The sequence below is a fragment of the Manis pentadactyla genome, chromosome 8 (assembly GCF_030020395.1).
Source record: "Manis pentadactyla isolate mManPen7 chromosome 8, mManPen7.hap1, whole genome shotgun sequence".
NCBI lineage: Eukaryota > Metazoa > Chordata > Mammalia > Pholidota > Manidae > Manis > Manis pentadactyla.
Window position 1 is genome coordinate 107,545,781 of NC_080026.1, and position 19,776 is coordinate 107,565,556.

A 19,776-nucleotide genomic window follows, 5' to 3' on the forward strand; every position below is an offset into this window, starting at 1 on the left:
ACCCACTCTAAATTGTATGCAATGTTTAACAGCATTAGAAAGATGCCAATACAGGTCTATAACCTCCTTGCTGCAATTCTAAAACAAAAACTCTGAAAACTGAAAAAGCTGTTTAAGTTTAACATAACCTTATTTGGTGACAAAACTCAGAGTGAACTAACAAGATGTTATTTACATATTTTCTTTTACTCCACTTAGGGTGAATGTTCACGTTTCGCTGAAAAAACCCTGTATTTGATTATAGGGCATGTAAACATCTTAATATATTTCATTAGAGATGCCTCAGAAAGTTTTATGCCTTTTTGAAACCTGAAAATTCTGAATTCTGAAACTTATCTAACCTTGACATTCCAACATTTAAAATAACACTGAAGTAAACTGTTTTCATAAGTACAATGCAAAATATTTGCTCACCATGTCATCCATTTCTTCTTCTTTACTGTACCGGGCATAATCTTTTCTTAAAGTTCTCATCAAAATCATGGAAACTAAGCCCACCAAGAAGATAACCATCATGAAGGAATTGAAAATTGAAAACCAATGAATCTAAAGTAAAAAAAAAAAAAAAATTACTGAGATGAAGCATCAGTCACAAAATTCATAGGTTTCATGATAATGGGATGTTAATGCAAAAAAAATAGTCTTTTAAAACTTTTACATAAAAACCCAAATGTAAGATACATTGGGATGAGCAAAGGGATTGGCTTTCTTTACAGTAGGCTTTGGATGCATTAAAAGTATTACGTTTACATAGATTTTCACAATCAAACTTATTGTACAAATAAAGTACAATTTGCCACATGGCATATGCTGTTTATCATTACAGACAGAGAACCCAGGCTCGGGAGTCAAACAGGCCTGGGTTTTACTCCAAACTCTGCCAATTTCTAGCTATGTAACCCCTGTTTTCTTATATCAAAAATGAAGGAAATAATACTATCTCATAAGTGATTTGTATGGTTTAATGGCATATATAAAAAGTACAGCACTGTGTCTGGCACAGAGCAGCAAATAATAAATGTTAGTCCCCTTCCCTCTAACTGAGCAGCAACCTGAAAACCTTAAAATACCAAGAGTAAACCATCATAGTTGGCTGCCTTGTTTCACTTGCTGTCCATTCATCCTCTCCACCCTGTCACTATCATTTTCACTCCTTTCCAAATTAGCTATCCATGATGCAGAGGACACTGAGGTACCCCATAGTTTCTCAGTGTTCCCATGGCTCTTGACTTTGATTTCACCCACACATATGTCACAAAAGTATATCCAGATTCTGATTCATAACCACAAGGTACTACTGTACATTTGAGTGCATCTGGCTTCCATTAGGTCTACAATGCTGTCCAGTAATTCCTTTCTATTTTAATTGCCAAACATTCCATAGGGATAGTTTCAAAATTTCTCTTCTCTCTTCAAGGTCCCAATTTCATTTATTTTTCTGCATTTATCCTCCTGGCCTTTCATTCTTCCTGTCAATCTCCTAGAAGTTTTTTCCCCTCTTAATCTAATCTTTCCACTAGGCTCTAACTCTTTCATTCCTTGAAGTGTTTCCCCCTCTCATTTTACACCTCTGAATGTACACCATTCTCCAGCATCAGCTATCTTCAAAGGTCCCTTATCTATAATGGTATCTACTTTGTGGGATTGTTATATGATTTTAACAAGATAATAAATGTAGAGCATAGAGCACAACACTTAATAGAATAGTAACAAAAAATTTTAAGTTGCTTACTATTATTTTTTTTAATGTTCGCTTGACCTCTGCCCCCTCACTTTCAATTTTCTTCTTCCCTCCTTTCAATGCCAATGCTTGTTAAATGAGGAAACCACTTGTTCTACTTCTTGATTACTCTTAAACACAACACCATCTCACTTTGTCCCACAATATTTCTCTCAAAGGCCTGCAATGAACTTCTAAACCAATTCAGCTGTCAATTATCTGCCCCACTCTTCTTCCTCTCCCTGCCACATTTGACGTTTGTGGACACCATTCCACCCTCCTTCACTGACTGCCTGCTCCTCCCACTCTTTGTGAACTTTTCCAAAAGTTCCCATCTTAGTACTCTGCTGTGACTTCTTCAAGCTCTCAGAATTAGCATTCCAATGATGGATACACCCTCTGTGCCCTACCTCCACTCTGCCCCAAATCTCTAGCCCTCTTTTTCATTCATGTTTCAGACTTTTTTCTAACTATGATCATTTCCACTTGAATGTCTTTCTGGAATTTCAGACTTATACTGCCTTGAAGTAAACTCATAATCTTTGTCTCACATGTAACACTTCAATATCTAACTTCTGCTGACAGTACTAACACTGGCTTTGAAAATTCAGATTCTGGCTCTTCCTTCTCCTTAATCCTTCCTAGGTAATCATTATTAAACATATTTTCATTCAGAATATCTCTTGAATCTAACCCTTCCTCTCAGTTCCCGTGCTATCACCTCTCACTCTGAGGTAGCTCTGATGGACTTCTAGTTGGTTGGCCTTCTATATTTCTGGTCTCTTCCCTTCCTTTCAATCTATTCTATAAAGTTACCTAGCAAATCTTTCTGAAATCATGTTCCTATATCACTCCTCTATTCTAAAACTTAAGAAACATTCCCTATTTTCTCATATATCAAACATAAACTACTTTCCCTAATATTCCCCTTGCAATATGGCCACCTCACCTCAGCTAGACAACCTTTCTTTCCATTGTATCCTATATCCAATCAGGCCTATCCTTCCTCAGTGACCCACATGTACAGCCCACTCACTTCCCCTCTGTAGCCTTCTTAAAATTTCTTCTCACATGGAATCTACCTCTATCCACCTTTGTAAATTCTATGTACCATTTAATAAAGACCAACTAAAAAACCCTCTTCTCCATAAAACCTCTCATCTATATATTCAGGTTATTCATAGATATATTCCTGCTCTAAACTTCTACAAGTACGTACACAGAGAATTTAACACGAAGGAGGCACTGTCTTGCACAGCTGGGACAGATTTTTAACTTGGGCTAACATGCTGAATATGTGCACTAGGGTGGGAGGCAGTCCTGGCTCAGTTATCTACCTTGAGGCTTCAGGTAAGCAATAAACTCTACAGTTCTCTCTGAAAAACAGGAGGCTACCAACTGCATCTTCCACATTATAAAATCATTTCTTCCTTCATTTAACAAAATCTATTTAATGAATATCTACTGAAGTAATACAGAAATTAATGAATGCACTACCTTTTAAAATATTTGCATAAACTAGTTATATAAATTTAAGTTTATCACAAAAGAATCATTCAAGATTTATAAAAGCAATCAGAAATGACTAAAAAAACCCTTTTCTAAAGATTTGGTTTTGTTCCCATGCTGGGAAATTAATGACCCGAAAAGGACAAGAGAGAAAAAATTATATATATATAACTCGTACCTTATTTCAGTCAATTTATCAAATTATTGAAGAGAAAGTAAGTTTTACATAGTTACTATTTAGTAATAAGGAACACACACCTAATGTGCTAAAATTTCTAACAAAGCTCTCTGCAATTTTCTGATCTAAGATACTTTAAGTCAATACCTATTATAATTACTACTAATAACCTGACATTGTGGAATATTCCTTTCCTCCAAAAAATATGAAATGCTGTATGATTTTGAAGTTACTGTAGGAAGGAAAATCTTTCTTAAAAGAAACCAGGACACGAAGGGGTTACTAACCCTCCAAACTGCTGACTCGAGCACCCCCTAGTGTTGCTAATCCTAGAGCAGCAACCCAGGTGTGTTCATAAATTTTAAACACTGGAGAGAATTAACTCCATAACTACCAGTGCCACCTCGTACTGAGCACAAGCTATGTGCCAAACACTGAAGTACTGCTTTATATACACTATCAAATGGAATTTCACAACTCTTAAAAGGTTATAATCCTGGCTTCACTATTAAGGAAACATAGGCCAAAGGACTAAGTAATTTGACCACAGTATTTCTACATACTCTTTCTTGGTAATTGCATCCAGTCTCATAACCTTGAATACCATTTGTATGCCAATGGATGCAAAATTTGTTTCTCTAGCTCTGATGTCTCTCCTGAACTCCAGACTGATATTTCCAACTAGCTGGTCAGTATCTCCATTTGGATGTCTTATAGACACTTTAGAGCTAACACATTCCAAACTGTACTCTGATCTTCCCCTCTAAGTCTCTTTACAAATACAGCCTTGCTGCCCAGTGATGGCAGTTCCACTCTAACAGTTGCTCAGGCTGAAAACTCTGGAGTTCTCCTCAACCCTTCTTAATCTCCCTACTCATCAGGAAATCCTGCTGGCTCTACCTTCAAAATACAGTCACAACCTGACAATATCTCACCACCTATACTGCTATACCTTGGGTCTGAGCCATCCTCATCTCTTACTCGGATTGCTGTAACAGCCTCTCTTTGGTCTCCCTGCTTCTCCCCTTGCCCCCACACAACCTATTTTCAACATAATAACCTGAATGATCCTTTTGAAATGTATGTCAGATTTGTCATTACCCTGCCGAAAGCACTACTATGCCCCTCTTTGCATTCACAGTCCTTACAGCAGCCATGGTTGATCCAGCTCCTGTTACTTCTTGGCCTTCATCTCCTATTACTTGTCCCCCCTTGCACTGCTCCAGCCACACTGGCCTCCTTGTGGTTCCTCAAGACCACCAGCCATCTTCCCACCTAACAGGCTTTTCAGTTATGTTGCCTTTGTCTGGAATACTCTTTCCCCCAGATATCTATATTCCTCATTTCCATTAACTCCTCTAAGTTTTTGCTCAAAAGTCCATCTCAGAGGCTTACCCTGCCCACTGTATTCAAAATTACAACTTGCCCCGCCTGTAGCACTCTTGCCCAACTGCTCTTTCTCTTTTTTGATGCACATATCTTTAAACACACTACATTTTACTTGATATGTTTATTGCATGCCTCCCCATGAGAAGGTAAGCTCCAAGAGGGCAGAGATCTTTGATTTTCATTCTCTAATGTATTCCACTTAGTATAGTGATTGACACATAGCATGTGCTCAATTAATATTTGTTGAAAGAATGAATATGGTATACTGCTGTACTAGTAAAACTGTCAAAAGTCAGCCTTTCCACCAAGTTATCAATATTCAAGACCAGGAACAAGGCAGGCCGGTTGTTCCAGTAGGGAATACCAGCTTAGAGCCCTAGTATTCTCAAATTTTACATAAAAATTACTAAATACCTGAAGTCATTTGTGCCTATACCTTTAACTCAACTGCCATATTCAGAACTGCCTGCACACTGTATCTGAGGAGAACACATTGTGGGTATAGGGAGTGAAGGTCGGGGAGGCAGTTTTAGCTCCAGGAGTAGTGTGCTAAATCCTTTGGTAAGGACTAAATCCCAAATAGCTTAATTTTTTCTCCTATGACTCAGAGGAAGATTAGAAGTAGTAATAGGTCCTGGTGGAGTCTAAGGGTAGAACCTGGCATCAATGATACAAATCTGAGACCAAAAAACCTAATAGGCCATCTCACAACAGATTATTAATCAACTTTAGAATTCTACTCCAAAAGATCAGATCAGAAGATAGAAGAAACAAGTCAGAAAATAAATCAGAAGAAAGGGTGTATCTCCTTATACCCTGTTGTCTTTTCATCTCCATTCTTAAAGGGGCAACCACTGAAATAAAAAATATTTTTTGCTATAAAGAACCAAAGCTACCACCTGTCTGAAGCCAGCAGTAATGCCGTTGGACTTGTGATATGAGACCTAGCTTTTTTAACTATGATGTTTCTTTTTAGGTAGAAGATTTCCACTAGCAAAAACTCCTGGCCTCACTCCACTCTTTCATTCATTCATTCATTCCTAGAGGATGTATACATTCTGCCCTATTTGTCCACACTAAGTTTTATAAGGGTGTGCCCAGGTATGAAAGGTTGCCAACAGTCTAGCACTGTCTGAGTGCATTAAGTCTATTTTTGAGTTTCAATATTTAGAAGCCCACTTGACCACTGATATAATCCATTCTTCAATATTAGCCTCAGTAACAAAAGTGATATTTCAGCTTCCCATATGTTGTATTTGTCCTTGTATCTCTTCGTTGGTTTAACCCATCAGCATGATGAAGGGAGCTCTTGACTGTTCCTCTAAAGCTATCATCCTTATGACTGTGCTCACATCTGAAATCACCATTAAATCTTTGAAATCCAGAGCCCTAGCACAGTGTACTACATATGGCAGATGCCCATTAATGTTTGCTAAGCTGATTAGGCACTTACTGAATGTGTTAAGATACACAATTTACCTACCCTGTGCTGAAAGAAGGATGGATCAAGATATTTATCAAATCGATCTTCAAATTTTACATCTGATTTTTTCCATTTTACCTGAAAAAAATTGTGAAATTTGAAAATCAAGGCCATTAAGCATATTAATAATCTGATAAAAAAAAACTCTGAGCAAAATTTGGAAAGATTTATATACTTAGAATTAGAAACTAGAGAAATGGCAGAAAGTTGTCAACTTGAGAAGTTGAAACATGTATGATAAAAAAACTAACCAATTTTCCTGTGTATTAACAAAACTTACAACAATACTTATGGTATTCAAGGACTATTAACTACTCCTGACTTATATACTCTGACCTGATATGTAAGAACTGAATTAATCAGACCAGTTAAAATAAGAATCTCTACAGATTTGTCTTAAGACAGTATTAGTTTCATTACAATTACCAAATTTATAAGTTCAGTTATGCAAATATTATTTGCACTAGGTACAGATGCACAAAGCTTGAAAAACTTTCAAAATTGGTTACTAGTAAAGAACTCACTCCAGTTAGCAAGAAAAAAACTAGCAAAAAGAGCCTTTACATCAGATTTTTCTTTCCACTATTTTGAATGCTAATGGAACCAAATTAACTTGACAGTTGCAAATGGTTCTGACAAGTTCCTACTCCGCAAAAGTATCTTAGTCCAACTGACAAAGCAAAGCATGGTAAACTATACCCACCAGCAATTCTCAATACAGCATCAGCTCTATCTGCACTAGTAAAAAGGAAGAGAAACACAAGTAATACTCTAATCTGCAAACCATGAAAACACATGGCCAGGTTAGCTAACTGCTCAGCTGTAATGGTAAACTTTGCTACAGCCAATGATAGGTCCTGCAAATGCATAACTGGTATCTAATACTGCAAATCTTTCACCTGCTTTTAGGAGGCTTAGTTAAATACATTGAGGAAATAGTTTTAATAGTATTCTATTGCATCCCATTTTCATTTACTAATGTTGTATAACACAGTTACTGCTATTAGGTCACAAACACTTCTTCCTGCATACAATTATTTTAATACTTACTGAATATGACATCTGGATTTTAGTATTAGGAACCAGTTTCACCTTTCCTTCACTAGTTAGATTAACATCAACAATTCGATTTCCATTAAAACCTATTTCAAGTTTTTTGTAGGTCCAAAGATAATAATCTTCTCCATTTTCATCTCCTTCACCAACAATACCTATAAAAGAAGTAACACTTTATACAAAGTAATATCACTTAATACTTAAAATGTTAGAAACTAAAAGTTCATAAAAATGCTTTTAGAAAAAAGTAATATTACCATTATTCCTCACAGTTAGAAAAAGACAAAAGGACAGGCTGAACTTCTGATCTTTGCTAACTGCTTCAAAAAACAAGCCATGGTCACACCATGGTAAAAAAGTGATTAACAGCTCAGCATAACTTATTAATTTGATCCTCAAAGTTCATGCTTTGTCATTAGTATCACTTTAATTGTAATAATTATCACCGTATATATATATATATATATACTACGCCCTAATATCTCAAAATTTCAGGGAAGTGCCATATTACTATTTGACAAGGTTACCCAGATGGTGGTGGTAAAACTAAAATTAAAAGCCAAGGTCTCCAGAGGCCCAGTCCAGTAGTTTTTCTAGTAACCTATGATCTACCCATTCCTAGTGGGCTGAACATATTGTATATGGGTAACAAAACTTAAAATGCCTCCTCTTTACACCTTAAGTACTAGACCTACCACTGGAAGTCATCAAAATGAAAGGAGTGAAGGTACAGAGTAATGAGGCAATAGTTTAAAATGATCATTTTGATCATGATTTGGGATACTGGAAAAGGAAGACCCAAACAGTATGAGGTCAAAAGGTGGTAGCTGAAGATCTATTCCTTGTACCTATCCGGTCAGCTATTTATCCCACGTTCCCTACCCAAGCCTATTTACTTCCTAAGAGCCTTATGTTCTAAAAGTTACTCCCTAGGGCCTTCCCTCTATGGTCAATGCATCTCATTAAAATATTAGGGGGGAAATGATAATTTCTTTTTAAAGATTATTTGCTTGTCCACCAGTTGTTCTCTCTAACTGGTACAAATTCAGTGAATACAGTCTCATTTTGTTTGGTGTTGTAGAGGAATAATGATATCCTTCTAATATTTTCATCAAAGTTTATTTACCTATCTACTCTGAAAACCCTGGGGATAGAAACATGGACGCACCAAGTAAGAAGCTATTCTCTCAGAGGCTTTTAAAACTCTGAAACCTTTACCCCAAGAAAAGTTCAAGTAAGAATTTTTTTCCTGACAGGGTTCCAATGGTTCAGATATTCTAGGACACCAAAAAGTATCTTTCCTAAACATGGGAGACCTGGAATCCCAAAGCTAAGAAAGATTTATTTTAAGACTTGGAAAGCACAGTTGCCACGCTGCTTATGAGGCCCACAGAAATGACTAAAAAAACCCTAGTGCTCCATATAAGAAACCCTTAAACAATGGAAAAGAACAGGAGAGGACCCTGACCTCTCACCAAAAATAGAGGAAACCCAGACTTAATGAGTTCTCCTGACCTAAAGGCTCAGAAATCTTCAGTGAATATTCAACACATCTTCTTGCTGCCCTTCTTGCTGATCCCAGAAATATTAATGTAATACTAAATATAATCATTTATGTGAAATGCTTGTCATTTATACCTAATTAACATGCAATATAGAGATGCATACAATTGTATCTTGAGATTAACTTCTTTAAAAATTTCATCTTAGTACCACATTAAACTCTGGTCTGGTATGTTCGGTCTTCCAGTTTGCTGCTCATGAATATAGCAGTTTGCTAGCAATTTTAAAAATTAGAGTGTTGATTATATATAAGAACAGGTGTACAAAGACTAAAAAAAAACCCACAAAACCACTGAGAAAATAATGTGATCAAACATGCTGGCTATGCTTTGCAATTTAAATAATTTAATCAAGTCCAACACAACATCTAGATTATGCATAAACTTGTATTAACTAGGCCATAACTGTTCTCCATTAATACAGATTAACAAGAGCTAAAACATTAAAAAAATTTTACATATAATTTTGGAAATTAAGAAACTAGCAAAACTAACTCTTTCAGGAAGTTATCATGTCTAAAAACCATACTGCCACAGTTCCACATGAGAGAAAGCCAAAATAAAACTTCGAAATCTATTTAGTCCTTTTGATTATATTTCACAGAATAAGTCAAAATAACACATGAGAAAAATGTGGAGGGGTTGGATATTTCAGATTTTTCAAAGCACTTTCTTTTTAATTTTTAAAGAATATTTATAGTGTACATATTCATGTACACATGAGTATATACATGTGCCAAAATTCATCAAACTCTACACTAAGATATGTGTGCTAGAGGATGGGGCAGGCTATGGGGTTTAATACCATGACTCTGAAAAGTCATACTGTATAAAAGTTATATTTTGAGGGAGTTTCATGTAAGGTTTGACAGTGTCAAAAATCCTTCAGGTAACAGGGGACCATGAAATTGGTATTAAAATCGTTCTTTGGAAAATACTGAAAACATATTCACTGATTCAGTGCATGATTACTTTTAACAGGGTCATTACATAATTCTTGTTTGTTACGCAAACACCCCAAACTCTACATACACCCAGTACCTACCCCATATTGGCAAGTCATCTATGTACATCTGGTACCAGTAGTGATTTTTGATCGCGTACACAAACGCATCTCTCTTTTCCTTATCTAAGTCGATTTCACAGTAAGTGGCTGGCATCACATCATCTGTGTAAAGGCAAGGCCACAGATTAGTCTGTGGTTTGTGACGTGATTACAGAGAAAATAACAAGAAAAAAGCCAACATTTCCTGAAGCTAAAATTTCCATTCATAATGTTAAATCTGGGTGATAAATGAGGGCCCAGTATACAATTCTTTCCTTTTTTGTGTATGTTCAAGATTTTTGACAGTGAAAAAATTTTAATCCTTTATTTCCAAAGATCATCTAAGTGAAGATATTGTCACTTATATGAAAAAAATTACACAAGAACATTTACAAAGTAATTTTAAAATGAGTAAGTTGATTTAAAAAGCAAAAATAAAAAAACTTAAAACACATAAAGTTTTAATTTAACATATACAAAAACTCAAGAATATGATGATCCTAAATAGAGCTAACAATTTCTAGCTGTAAGGTCGCTAAGATAAATATTCATTTTAACATTCTTGGAAATGAAAGTTACTAGAGGCCACAGATCCTATGAGGACTCTTCATAATGAGGAAAATTAAAATGCAAACCTCTATCTAGCAGGTGTCACCATTTATAAATTACTCAAAAGTACCCTACAGATGAGTCATTTCTACTTCTTTACTGCTTTAAAAAATACTACTACCATAATACTGTTCAGATGATCTCTAGCTTATAAACCTTTCAAAAATGTGCTTATAAATAAGGACTAGGGATATAATGTACAACATGACAACTAAAACCAACACTGCTGTATGATATATAGGAAAGTTGTTGAGAGTGAATTCTTAGAGTTCTCATCACAAGGAGAAAAATTTGTTTTCCCTTATTCTTTTCTTTTTATTGTATCTATATGAGAAGATGGATGCTAGCTGAACCTACTGTGATAATCGTTTCACAATGCATGTAAACCAAACTATCATGCTGTATGTCTTAAACTTATAGAGTGATGTGTCAATTATTCCTAAATAAAACTGGGAAAGAATGTGCTCATGGTCATTAGCTTCTTTTTTTTTCTTTTTCTTTCTTTTTTTTTTTTATTAAGGTATCATTAATATACACCCTTATGAAGGATCTGCATGAAAAACAATGTGGTTACTACATTCACCCATATTATAGAGTCCCCTCCCACCCCACTGCAGTCACTGTCCATCAGTGTAGTAAGATGCCACAGTCACTACTTGTCGTGTCTGCTATACTGTCTTCCCCATGACTCCCCCAACACCATGTGTACTAATCATAATACCCCTCAATCCCTGCCTCCCCACCCACCCTCCCCACCCCTTCCCCTTGGTAACCACTAGTCCCTTCTAGGAGTCTGTGAGTCTGCTGCTGTTTTGTTAGGGTCATTAGTTTCTAAACAAAATTCAAACACCTGCAAATACTCTAGATGTCCATCAAAAGGATTATATTGCTTTTGTATATTACTTAGGCAATTAGGAAAAAAAAATCTTAACAACTAAAAAAAAAGCATGTTTGTGTTTAACTTTTCCTTGGTTATTGGTTATTTAGAACTTGAAATGCAATTTACCCCCAAGAAACAATGTTAAATTTCTTTAAATGTTGACTAAAACTTCTTAAACATAAATTCAGCTGAATCTTGATTAATAGCCAGCTGCAAAGTTATTTCTATGAGGAAAAGCAATCTAAGTTATAACTCCAGACACCAACAACATGTCTCCCCAGTCCTCAACAGAGAGAACAGCTTCCTCTTATTATAGCTTAGCCCAGAGCTGGGCACCCCGAAATCACACCATCACACATCACCAAAGATGTCAGGAAACACTGAAGTCCCATGGAAGAGGGACATAGAAATAAACTTACTCTCAAAGTAGAAGGAAAAAAACTGCCTTGTCTCCTACAACGACGGCTCCCACACAGATTTTCTTTCTACCCAAGCCCTTTAAGGCAGCAAGTAATGTAAGATTTTTACAATAGCAAAACTGAGGCTGAGCAAAGGGGAAGGAAAAGAAGGGTTAAGGTATGAGATTGTTATAAAAGATTCCTACAACAGAAACTAGGAGAACTGGAAGCAAGAGGTCCAAAACAGGATTGCCATGGAGAGTGATAGTGTACAAAGGGCAGCAGGCAGCTATAGAGAGAAAAAGGCCCAAAGGAAGGTCCGGGCTTGGGCAGCAACAAATGGCTACAGTGGCTGTGGGAAACCTCACAGCTACTCTGCAATGCCACCAATTCCTTGCTATTACAATCAGACATTCCCTGATAATCATCAACAATACAGTCGTTTTGTGCATGAAGTTCTGAGATATACAATATGACATTTACCTATATGAAGCTTTTAAAAGATTATTCACTGTCTGAACTTTAGTTCAATTCTCTTTCCCAACTATCTATCAACCTCTACATACTGTAGCCAAACTCAAACTACTTGTAGTTCCACATCTTGTGCTCTCTTGGACCCTGGACATTTTTGCTTATGCCATAAAACTCCTCAAATGGCCATCCTGAAATCTGTCCCATCCCCCCACCTTCTCCTTAACAGAGTAATTCCTGATTCCCCACCCTTCACATCTCTCAAACCCCATAGCCTGCCCCATCCTCTTAAGTCTCAAGGCTTTCTCTCCATACCTCTCTATGGTACCTAGGCCTGTACCACTTAAAACCTTGTACTAGTATCTCAGCTCCTCAAAAAGACCATCAGGTCTTGAGAGTTACATCTATAACTGATTATATCCCTTTTTACCCCCCAGCTATACCTGTTCTAGATCCTGGCACAGAGCAGACACTAAACAAAACAAAAATTTTAACATTTAAGGAGCATGATTTTTGCATTTATTCAGCAAAGGAAATCACTAAGTATATTAGAGTATATACATATATGTGTATCTGAGTATGACAGGGGTGTAGGTAGGGGTGTGTGTGTGTGTGTGTGTGTGTGTGTGTGTGTGTGTGTGTGTGTGTGTGTGTGTGTGTGTGTGTGTGTGTGTGTGTGTGTGTGTGTGTGTGTGTGTGTGGTTATGGAGAAAATGCCAATATAAACAAAATTTTTTAGCAGAATATCTCAGAAGGACTGACAAAGTGGTCTTGAAGAATATCTTTCAGTGATGTAAACTTAAGGAAAGAAATGTGGTAAGAGGGAATCCTCTGTTTATGGCAGACTATAAAAAGGGCCTTGGCTGGTCATATATTAATGAAAGGCCTCTTGGAAGCATATCAGCAAATACAACATCAAAAATAACTGAAGAACATGGTTGCTCAACTGAAATAGCACTTTTCTCAGGAGGGAGCCACTTCGAAGACAACAAATGTAATATGTCTGAATATGCCAAATCATTATTCAGCACTCGATGTAACTGGAAAACAATCTGAAAAATCTATCACCATAAACCACTGCTTTAAAATATCAATAGGGCATACCTTTCTCAGATGAAATACACACCTATGAATTCTGAAGAGGATGTAAGTAAGATTTTACCAATGTAAATACTTTTTATGGGAAAAAAATAATAAAACTGAAGTTCTAAAGTGGCAAATGTTAACACTGATCTTTCAAACAGAAAGCAAGGGTAGAGTCTGGATACTATATGCTAGTAAGCCTGTCATCAGTTCTCAACACCTCTCCAGACTAATAACTGAAGAGACAGTGAAAGCACTGAGAAAAGAATGTGATAACTACTTGGGAGCTCTCTGAAAAAATATCATGCCTTACTTTGTGCATTCTCTCCTTTGGTAGCATCACTGAACCAGAAAATCAGAAATATTCTATCTAAAATTCAGCAGCACTTAGCCAAGTTTCTCATGAAGTCACTATAGTCAAATTTATAGAGAAATGGGGGCAGAAACCTGAGTTTTAGTCTGGGTTCCACTACTTACTATGTGAATAAAAGTAAGTCACTTAACCTCTGTGAACCTCAGGTCCCTTAACTGGAAAACAGAGATAATAGTTACGCTATCTCCTTCCCAGAGTTGTTTTAAAGATTAAAAATGTCAATATATTCATAGATAGTGTTAAATTTCCTTGGGCCACACATCCCTTTGAGAATCCAATGAAAGTGGTATCTCTAATGATGCACACTCACACAAAATTAAGTGTGCAATTTCCAATGGTCCATGGACCCCAGAACCCAGAACTTCCAGTCCAATTTTGTATACCCAGAGCTTACTGTGGTGCTAGAGGACAGTAAGCACTCAAAAACTGCTCGATGAATTAAAAAAAAAAAGGGACCGGAAAATCTGGTATATTCACAGCTAATTAATCCCAACTAACCAAAGAATATAAATGCATAGGTCAGCCTGTTTATTTTTTTCATAGGTGGCTATTTGGCAACATATATCAAGAACTACCTTAAAAATGCTTATACTCTTTGATTCCACAATTCCACTTCTAAGAATTTATCCTAATAATTTCAGGGATGCGTTTAAGTACTTTTGTGCTAGGATAGCCAAATGCATTGTTATTTCCAATAGCAAAAAAAAGGGGGGGGGGTAGAGGGCAAGAAAAGCAAGGAAGGAAGGAAAATAATCAGAGTATCTTATAATTAGGAAATGGGAAATCACAACACCCAAGTTGTAGAATGTAATATAAACACATAAAAAGAGTAACAATATGAGGACAAACTCATTAAGATACCAAGGAAAAAAAGAATAAAAACTAATTTATATATTAACTTATTAAAAGAGTATTTATAACAGTACCTGGTACATAATATATATAAAGACCTAATTTTTAAAGACTTTAAGTAGATGAATGTAAAGGACGAAAGAAAATATTAATGACAATTAAATCCAGGTGGTTTTTATTTTCTTTTTACTATTTCTCTGTAGTTTCTAAATTTTGTGCACTGATCTGATATCACTGTTAAAATCAGAAAAAATAAATATACGTACATTCCTTTGAAAATAAAAAAGATGCCAATCTGAAGAAGAATGTTATCAATGGTTTGAATAAAAACTTGGAAAAAGCCAATGCTATTCAAATTGGCAGTTAACACAAGATTTAAGGAATTGCTAATACCACGAATTCAAAACACCTAGATTCAAGATTCAACACAAAATTCAAATTATTTGGTCTGGCTCAAACACTTTGGTTGAAACTGAAACCAACAGGACAAAATGCTGTATCAAGTTCCCAGACTGCAATTAAGCAAGGCAGATTAACCACAGCATGTGTCTTTTCCCTCCTGAAACTCCATTAAAATGCCAATAAAGAAATAAAAATGTAGGTGCACAAGGACAAAAAGAAGACGACAGTGGGAAAAGATTTCAACATCTTTTTTTTTTGTAAAATGGGAAACAGCTAAGAGAGCAGAGGAATACACCAGAAAAAAACTGTAACAGAATGGAAGGGGCTGGTGTATCGGGAGGGGGCTCCGCTCAGGACTTGGAGGCACCCTAGACTTCGAAAGGGGACATAAGTAGTGCTGAACATAGAGGGGAACTGCATAAAAATAATTTATGGATGGATCGGATGCCCACATTTCCTCTTCCACCTATAACACAACTAGATGAATGGTCTCAACTTTCTCCCTACAGGGGACCAGAAGGATCTTTTCCTATAACACTTCACCAGAGAGGCTGCAGATTTGGGGAAAGCTGGGAAAGTGGAATCCAGGGACAGAGAATAGGGTGAGTGGCTTAGCTTAAGTAAAAATCTTCGGGCTGACTGAAAGGATATGCCACCCTCCAAGACCTTTCTCCACCCTCTGGCAATCAGGCCTTTACCACCCAGGCAGATATTTGAAGGGAGAGAGTGTATAATGGTTAAAAGCTCAAACTCTAGTGCTGGGCTGCCTGGCTTCAAATCCTCACCCAGACACTGTCCATCTGTGAATCCTTGGCCAAGTTATTTAACCTCTGAGCCCCTCTACGTAGCCCTTGACATTTTTCTTTATCTGCAGTACTCTCAATTCACGATTTCACTATAGAAAAGTACAAGAAAGACTTTTAAAATAATTTCATCCCTCTATTAAGTTGGGATATCCAAGGAAAAGAAAATCCAAGGGAAGATCAATTTAAAAAATGGGAGGAAGAAATCCACTAGGAGACACCGATTTTTCAACAACTGCTTCATTATACTAAAAGATTTGTCAAATGAGGGGAAAGGCAGTGGGTACTGACCTCCCCTGGTTAGGAATTACTATTCCGGCTAATGATCAGAATAAACCAATTATCATATGAGGAATTACTATTCCAGCTAATGATCATAATGAACCAATTATCATAAAGAACAAGTAGGCACAAACTGCCCAGGTGCTAGACAATTTATCAAGAGCTTATGATGCCATAATAGCTAAGCATTCAAGAATGAGTGAGAAGGCTGCTGTCCCTGCCCAAGTGGATCTAGGTGAACTACCCAGGAGGCTAGTGCAGTAGGTTGAGGGTGAATCAGACTCTGTAACCAACAAATTGATTTCACATTTCACAATTCTTGATATAAAATCAAGTTGGAACTATATCCCCACGCTATGTGTTGTTAGTATGCACATCAATGATCAATTTTTAAATGTAAACTGTGTATCAGAAACTCTGGTAAATGCTCAATCTTACCCCATTTAAATTTGACAACAATTCTATCAACTGGATATATATGTCTCATTTCACAGATGAGGAAGATGAGAGCAAAGAGCTTGAATGATTTGCCCATGACTACACAGGTGCGCAGAGGCAGGGCTGGGCTGAATCAGTTTTCTCCGATTCTAAAGCAAGTGTTCTTTCCACTCCACAAGGCAAGGTTCCAAGAGATACCCTCTAAAATTATAGGCTAATGGATTAAGGCCTGGTTCAAAGATATCCAATTTAAGACTGCCTTCCCTTTTACATTTTCTCTACATGGCCTCAATTTAGCATTTTTTTCTAATGGTAGTATGTAAGACTATTAGGAAGGAAAAAAAAGTTATGCATAAAATCTCAAGTGAGAGGCATCTTACAGTAGATTTAAGACTATCATTAGGTTCCCTAAAGGAGTCTGTTTAGTGACCTTCATTTTATGAAATAATACCAATCCATTTAGCTTGACAGAATCTAGTAGGTTAAAAAAAAGTCTGTGTGTGTATATATATGTGTGTATATATATATATACAGGTTTTGCCTATATTTTCCAAATATTTTGGAAATTTTCCCAATTAATTTTCAAGATTTTATCTTCATACTTGAATATGCCTTCAAAAGAACCTTTAAAAATCAAATACTTGAAAGATGAAAAATTAACAATATAAATATTTCTACAGTTCACAAAGGGACAGAAGATTCAAGTTTCCATGACATTTTGAGTACACTGTGATATACCTGGGGCAAATCATTTTAACTCCAGGCCTCCTTTCGGTAATCAGATGATACAATCCCTTACCGATTGTTTATGCACTCAACCTTTAAAATTATATGATATTAAAAATAACAACCAGGAAACCTCCTTTCCAAAAAAACATTATCTTTGAAGGGCATGCAAGGGGCTACAATAGAAAGAGAGCAATCTAATTGGTATTTACTGTTTCATCTGGACCACTTAATTTAGCAGTGCCCTTAGCAGCGTATCCATGCTGGAGGTGCAGAGCTGACAAGACTCCAGGGAACTGCCAACTGTCAGGGAATAACACCTGGCCAGTTCTTATTCTCTTAATCTAAAGGTGCTTAGACTGAAACGAAAATAAATCCCACTTTTCTAGACGATAAAAACCATCTCCCTCTATCTAAATAATCTTTCCATCTCAGCCTCTAATAAAATCTCAGGAACTAATAAAAGAAGAAAGATTAGGACAGATGAATGGTAACTCCTCTTTAGTAATTAAGGTAATTAAGGTAAGGATTTCAAAAAGTGATGAAATCTGTCTGTAGTAGCAAAGTAGGACTCGGTTTTTGCCTATTCTGTGTGATTCTTCTTTCATAAAATAGAAATGTATACCAAATATGGACAAGGAGAAAAGTACATGAACAAATGTAGTACTGAGGTTCTCAAAGATTACACATTCTAGTCTAAGTTTCTCCTTATTTGTAATTAAATATTTCAGTTGCCTGATTAAATTAAAACACAAACCTCAGGGCATGTTTACAATAATTCATGAAGTTATAGGCCTGGACACTGTGGCTTAAATTTACAACTTAATTTTATAATTAAGCCCCAGGGAATATAATGGGGGGGGTGAGGAATGCAAATATGTATACCTGTTTTCAACAACAAAAAATATTCTAAAAACAATACAATTTAACAAATCAAAGTTAAACATTATCTTTAAAATACCTCATTTCACATCCTCCTCCCAAAAGTGCTAAAAATAGCAGAAATCAGTTACTCTTCATTTTGTACATGTAGGCTATGAAGTCAAAATTATAGTAAGCAACTTTACTAAAATCAATACAGTAGAAGAAATAGGGTTAAAATTCAAAGCTCCTGATGACAAGATCCATGCTCTATTAAAAAATCAAGACACTTAATCAAAGAGCCTGCAAAACTTGAATTACTCAAGCTTTCTACTCACCAGGTTTAAAATGTCTATACAGGAAATACACTCTCTGACAAACTTCACAGAGGAAAATAAAAAGTATATGCAGACTCAAAGGGTCTTATAAAATAGATGCCTGCCTAATAAATAGATTAGGACTTTTTTTTCCAATTTTAACAGGTCTTAAAATTTAAAACCACATTATTCTACAGGTATTGCAAGGGTAAATTAAGACAACACTGATAAATACATTCTGAGCCAACGATGCAAATTTTAATTTGATGCTTTACACAAATTTTTTAAGTATCCATACACTCCATTACATCCCCACACCTCCAGAAATTAATTCATTATGAATCTATGAAGGCCTTCGGTGACCACATATGTCTAATCACTAGATGGTTTATGAGAAGACACTTTACATTATTTATTATTTGATAAATATTCAAAATAAATCTTTGTTAGTTACTAATATACCTTTCTATATGCAATACACTTAGAGATTAAAACATTTTTTAGAATCTAGAGCAGTGGTTCTTAACTAAGGGCAATTAGCAGGGTCTGAAGACTTTTGGTTGTCAAACTGGAGAGTGGTATTGGCATCTATGGGTAGAAGCCAGGGACTTGGCTAAATATCTTATAGTGTATAGGACAGCCCCCCAAAAAGAACTATCCAGCCCCAATATCAACAGTACCAAAGTTGAGAAGCCCTGGTCTACAATCCAACTACTATTATAAGGACTAGTAAGGTTTACTTACCTTTGAATTTAATATCCAGACCACTAAATTCCAATTCAACTCCTTGAAGTGCTTCTCCCAGAGTTTCATGGTAATGACTGATACTTTTCTTTGACCCCACACAGAATGGAAGTGAAAAGTACTTATATGTCTCTTGACGATTATGGTAGGGCCCAACAGTATTCATCCATAAAACAACTTCCTCTTTATCTTGATACTAAACAAACAAAAAAAGGAATTAAGATTTTATATATATTTTTAATTTAATTCAAATTAAAGGAATATTTGTTATTTGTTCTGAACAAAAATATACTGTCTCTCTTTGGGAAGCTGTAAAATAAGATATTGGAAGTTTATTTTATTCTGATGATCAACGTCCATATCTTAAAAATGAAACTTAATGAATTTTAAAATTATATTCTCTGATTGTGATCTCAGGCAGATTAACCTTTTCCAAACTTCATTTTACAGAAGGTTTCAAGGAAGTCCAATACTTACAAGAGTGTGTTTGTAATTAACATTTATGCTATCAAATAATGGTAAACCCAGAAACAACATGTTTCACCATGCTAACATGGACAAGAAACAAAATAAAAAATAGCTTATCCAGAACCTC

General features: G+C 35.9%; 1 protein-coding gene across 1 annotated transcript in view; it reads right to left on the bottom strand.

The window, feature by feature from the left end:
• TM9SF3 (transmembrane 9 superfamily member 3) overlaps positions 1-19,776 on the bottom strand; it is a 69,411-nt gene that overhangs the window by 41,446 nt on the left and 8,189 nt on the right. Inside the window, exons 2-6 of the mRNA XM_036886458.2 lie at positions 19,182-19,377; positions 9,943-10,065; positions 7,330-7,490; positions 6,280-6,357; positions 415-546 (exon numbers count right to left, since the gene is read on the bottom strand). Coding sequence (XP_036742353.1) covers positions 415-546; positions 6,280-6,357; positions 7,330-7,490; positions 9,943-10,065; positions 19,182-19,377 — 690 coding nt within the window. The remainder of the gene's footprint in view (positions 1-414; positions 547-6,279; positions 6,358-7,329; positions 7,491-9,942; positions 10,066-19,181; positions 19,378-19,776) is intronic.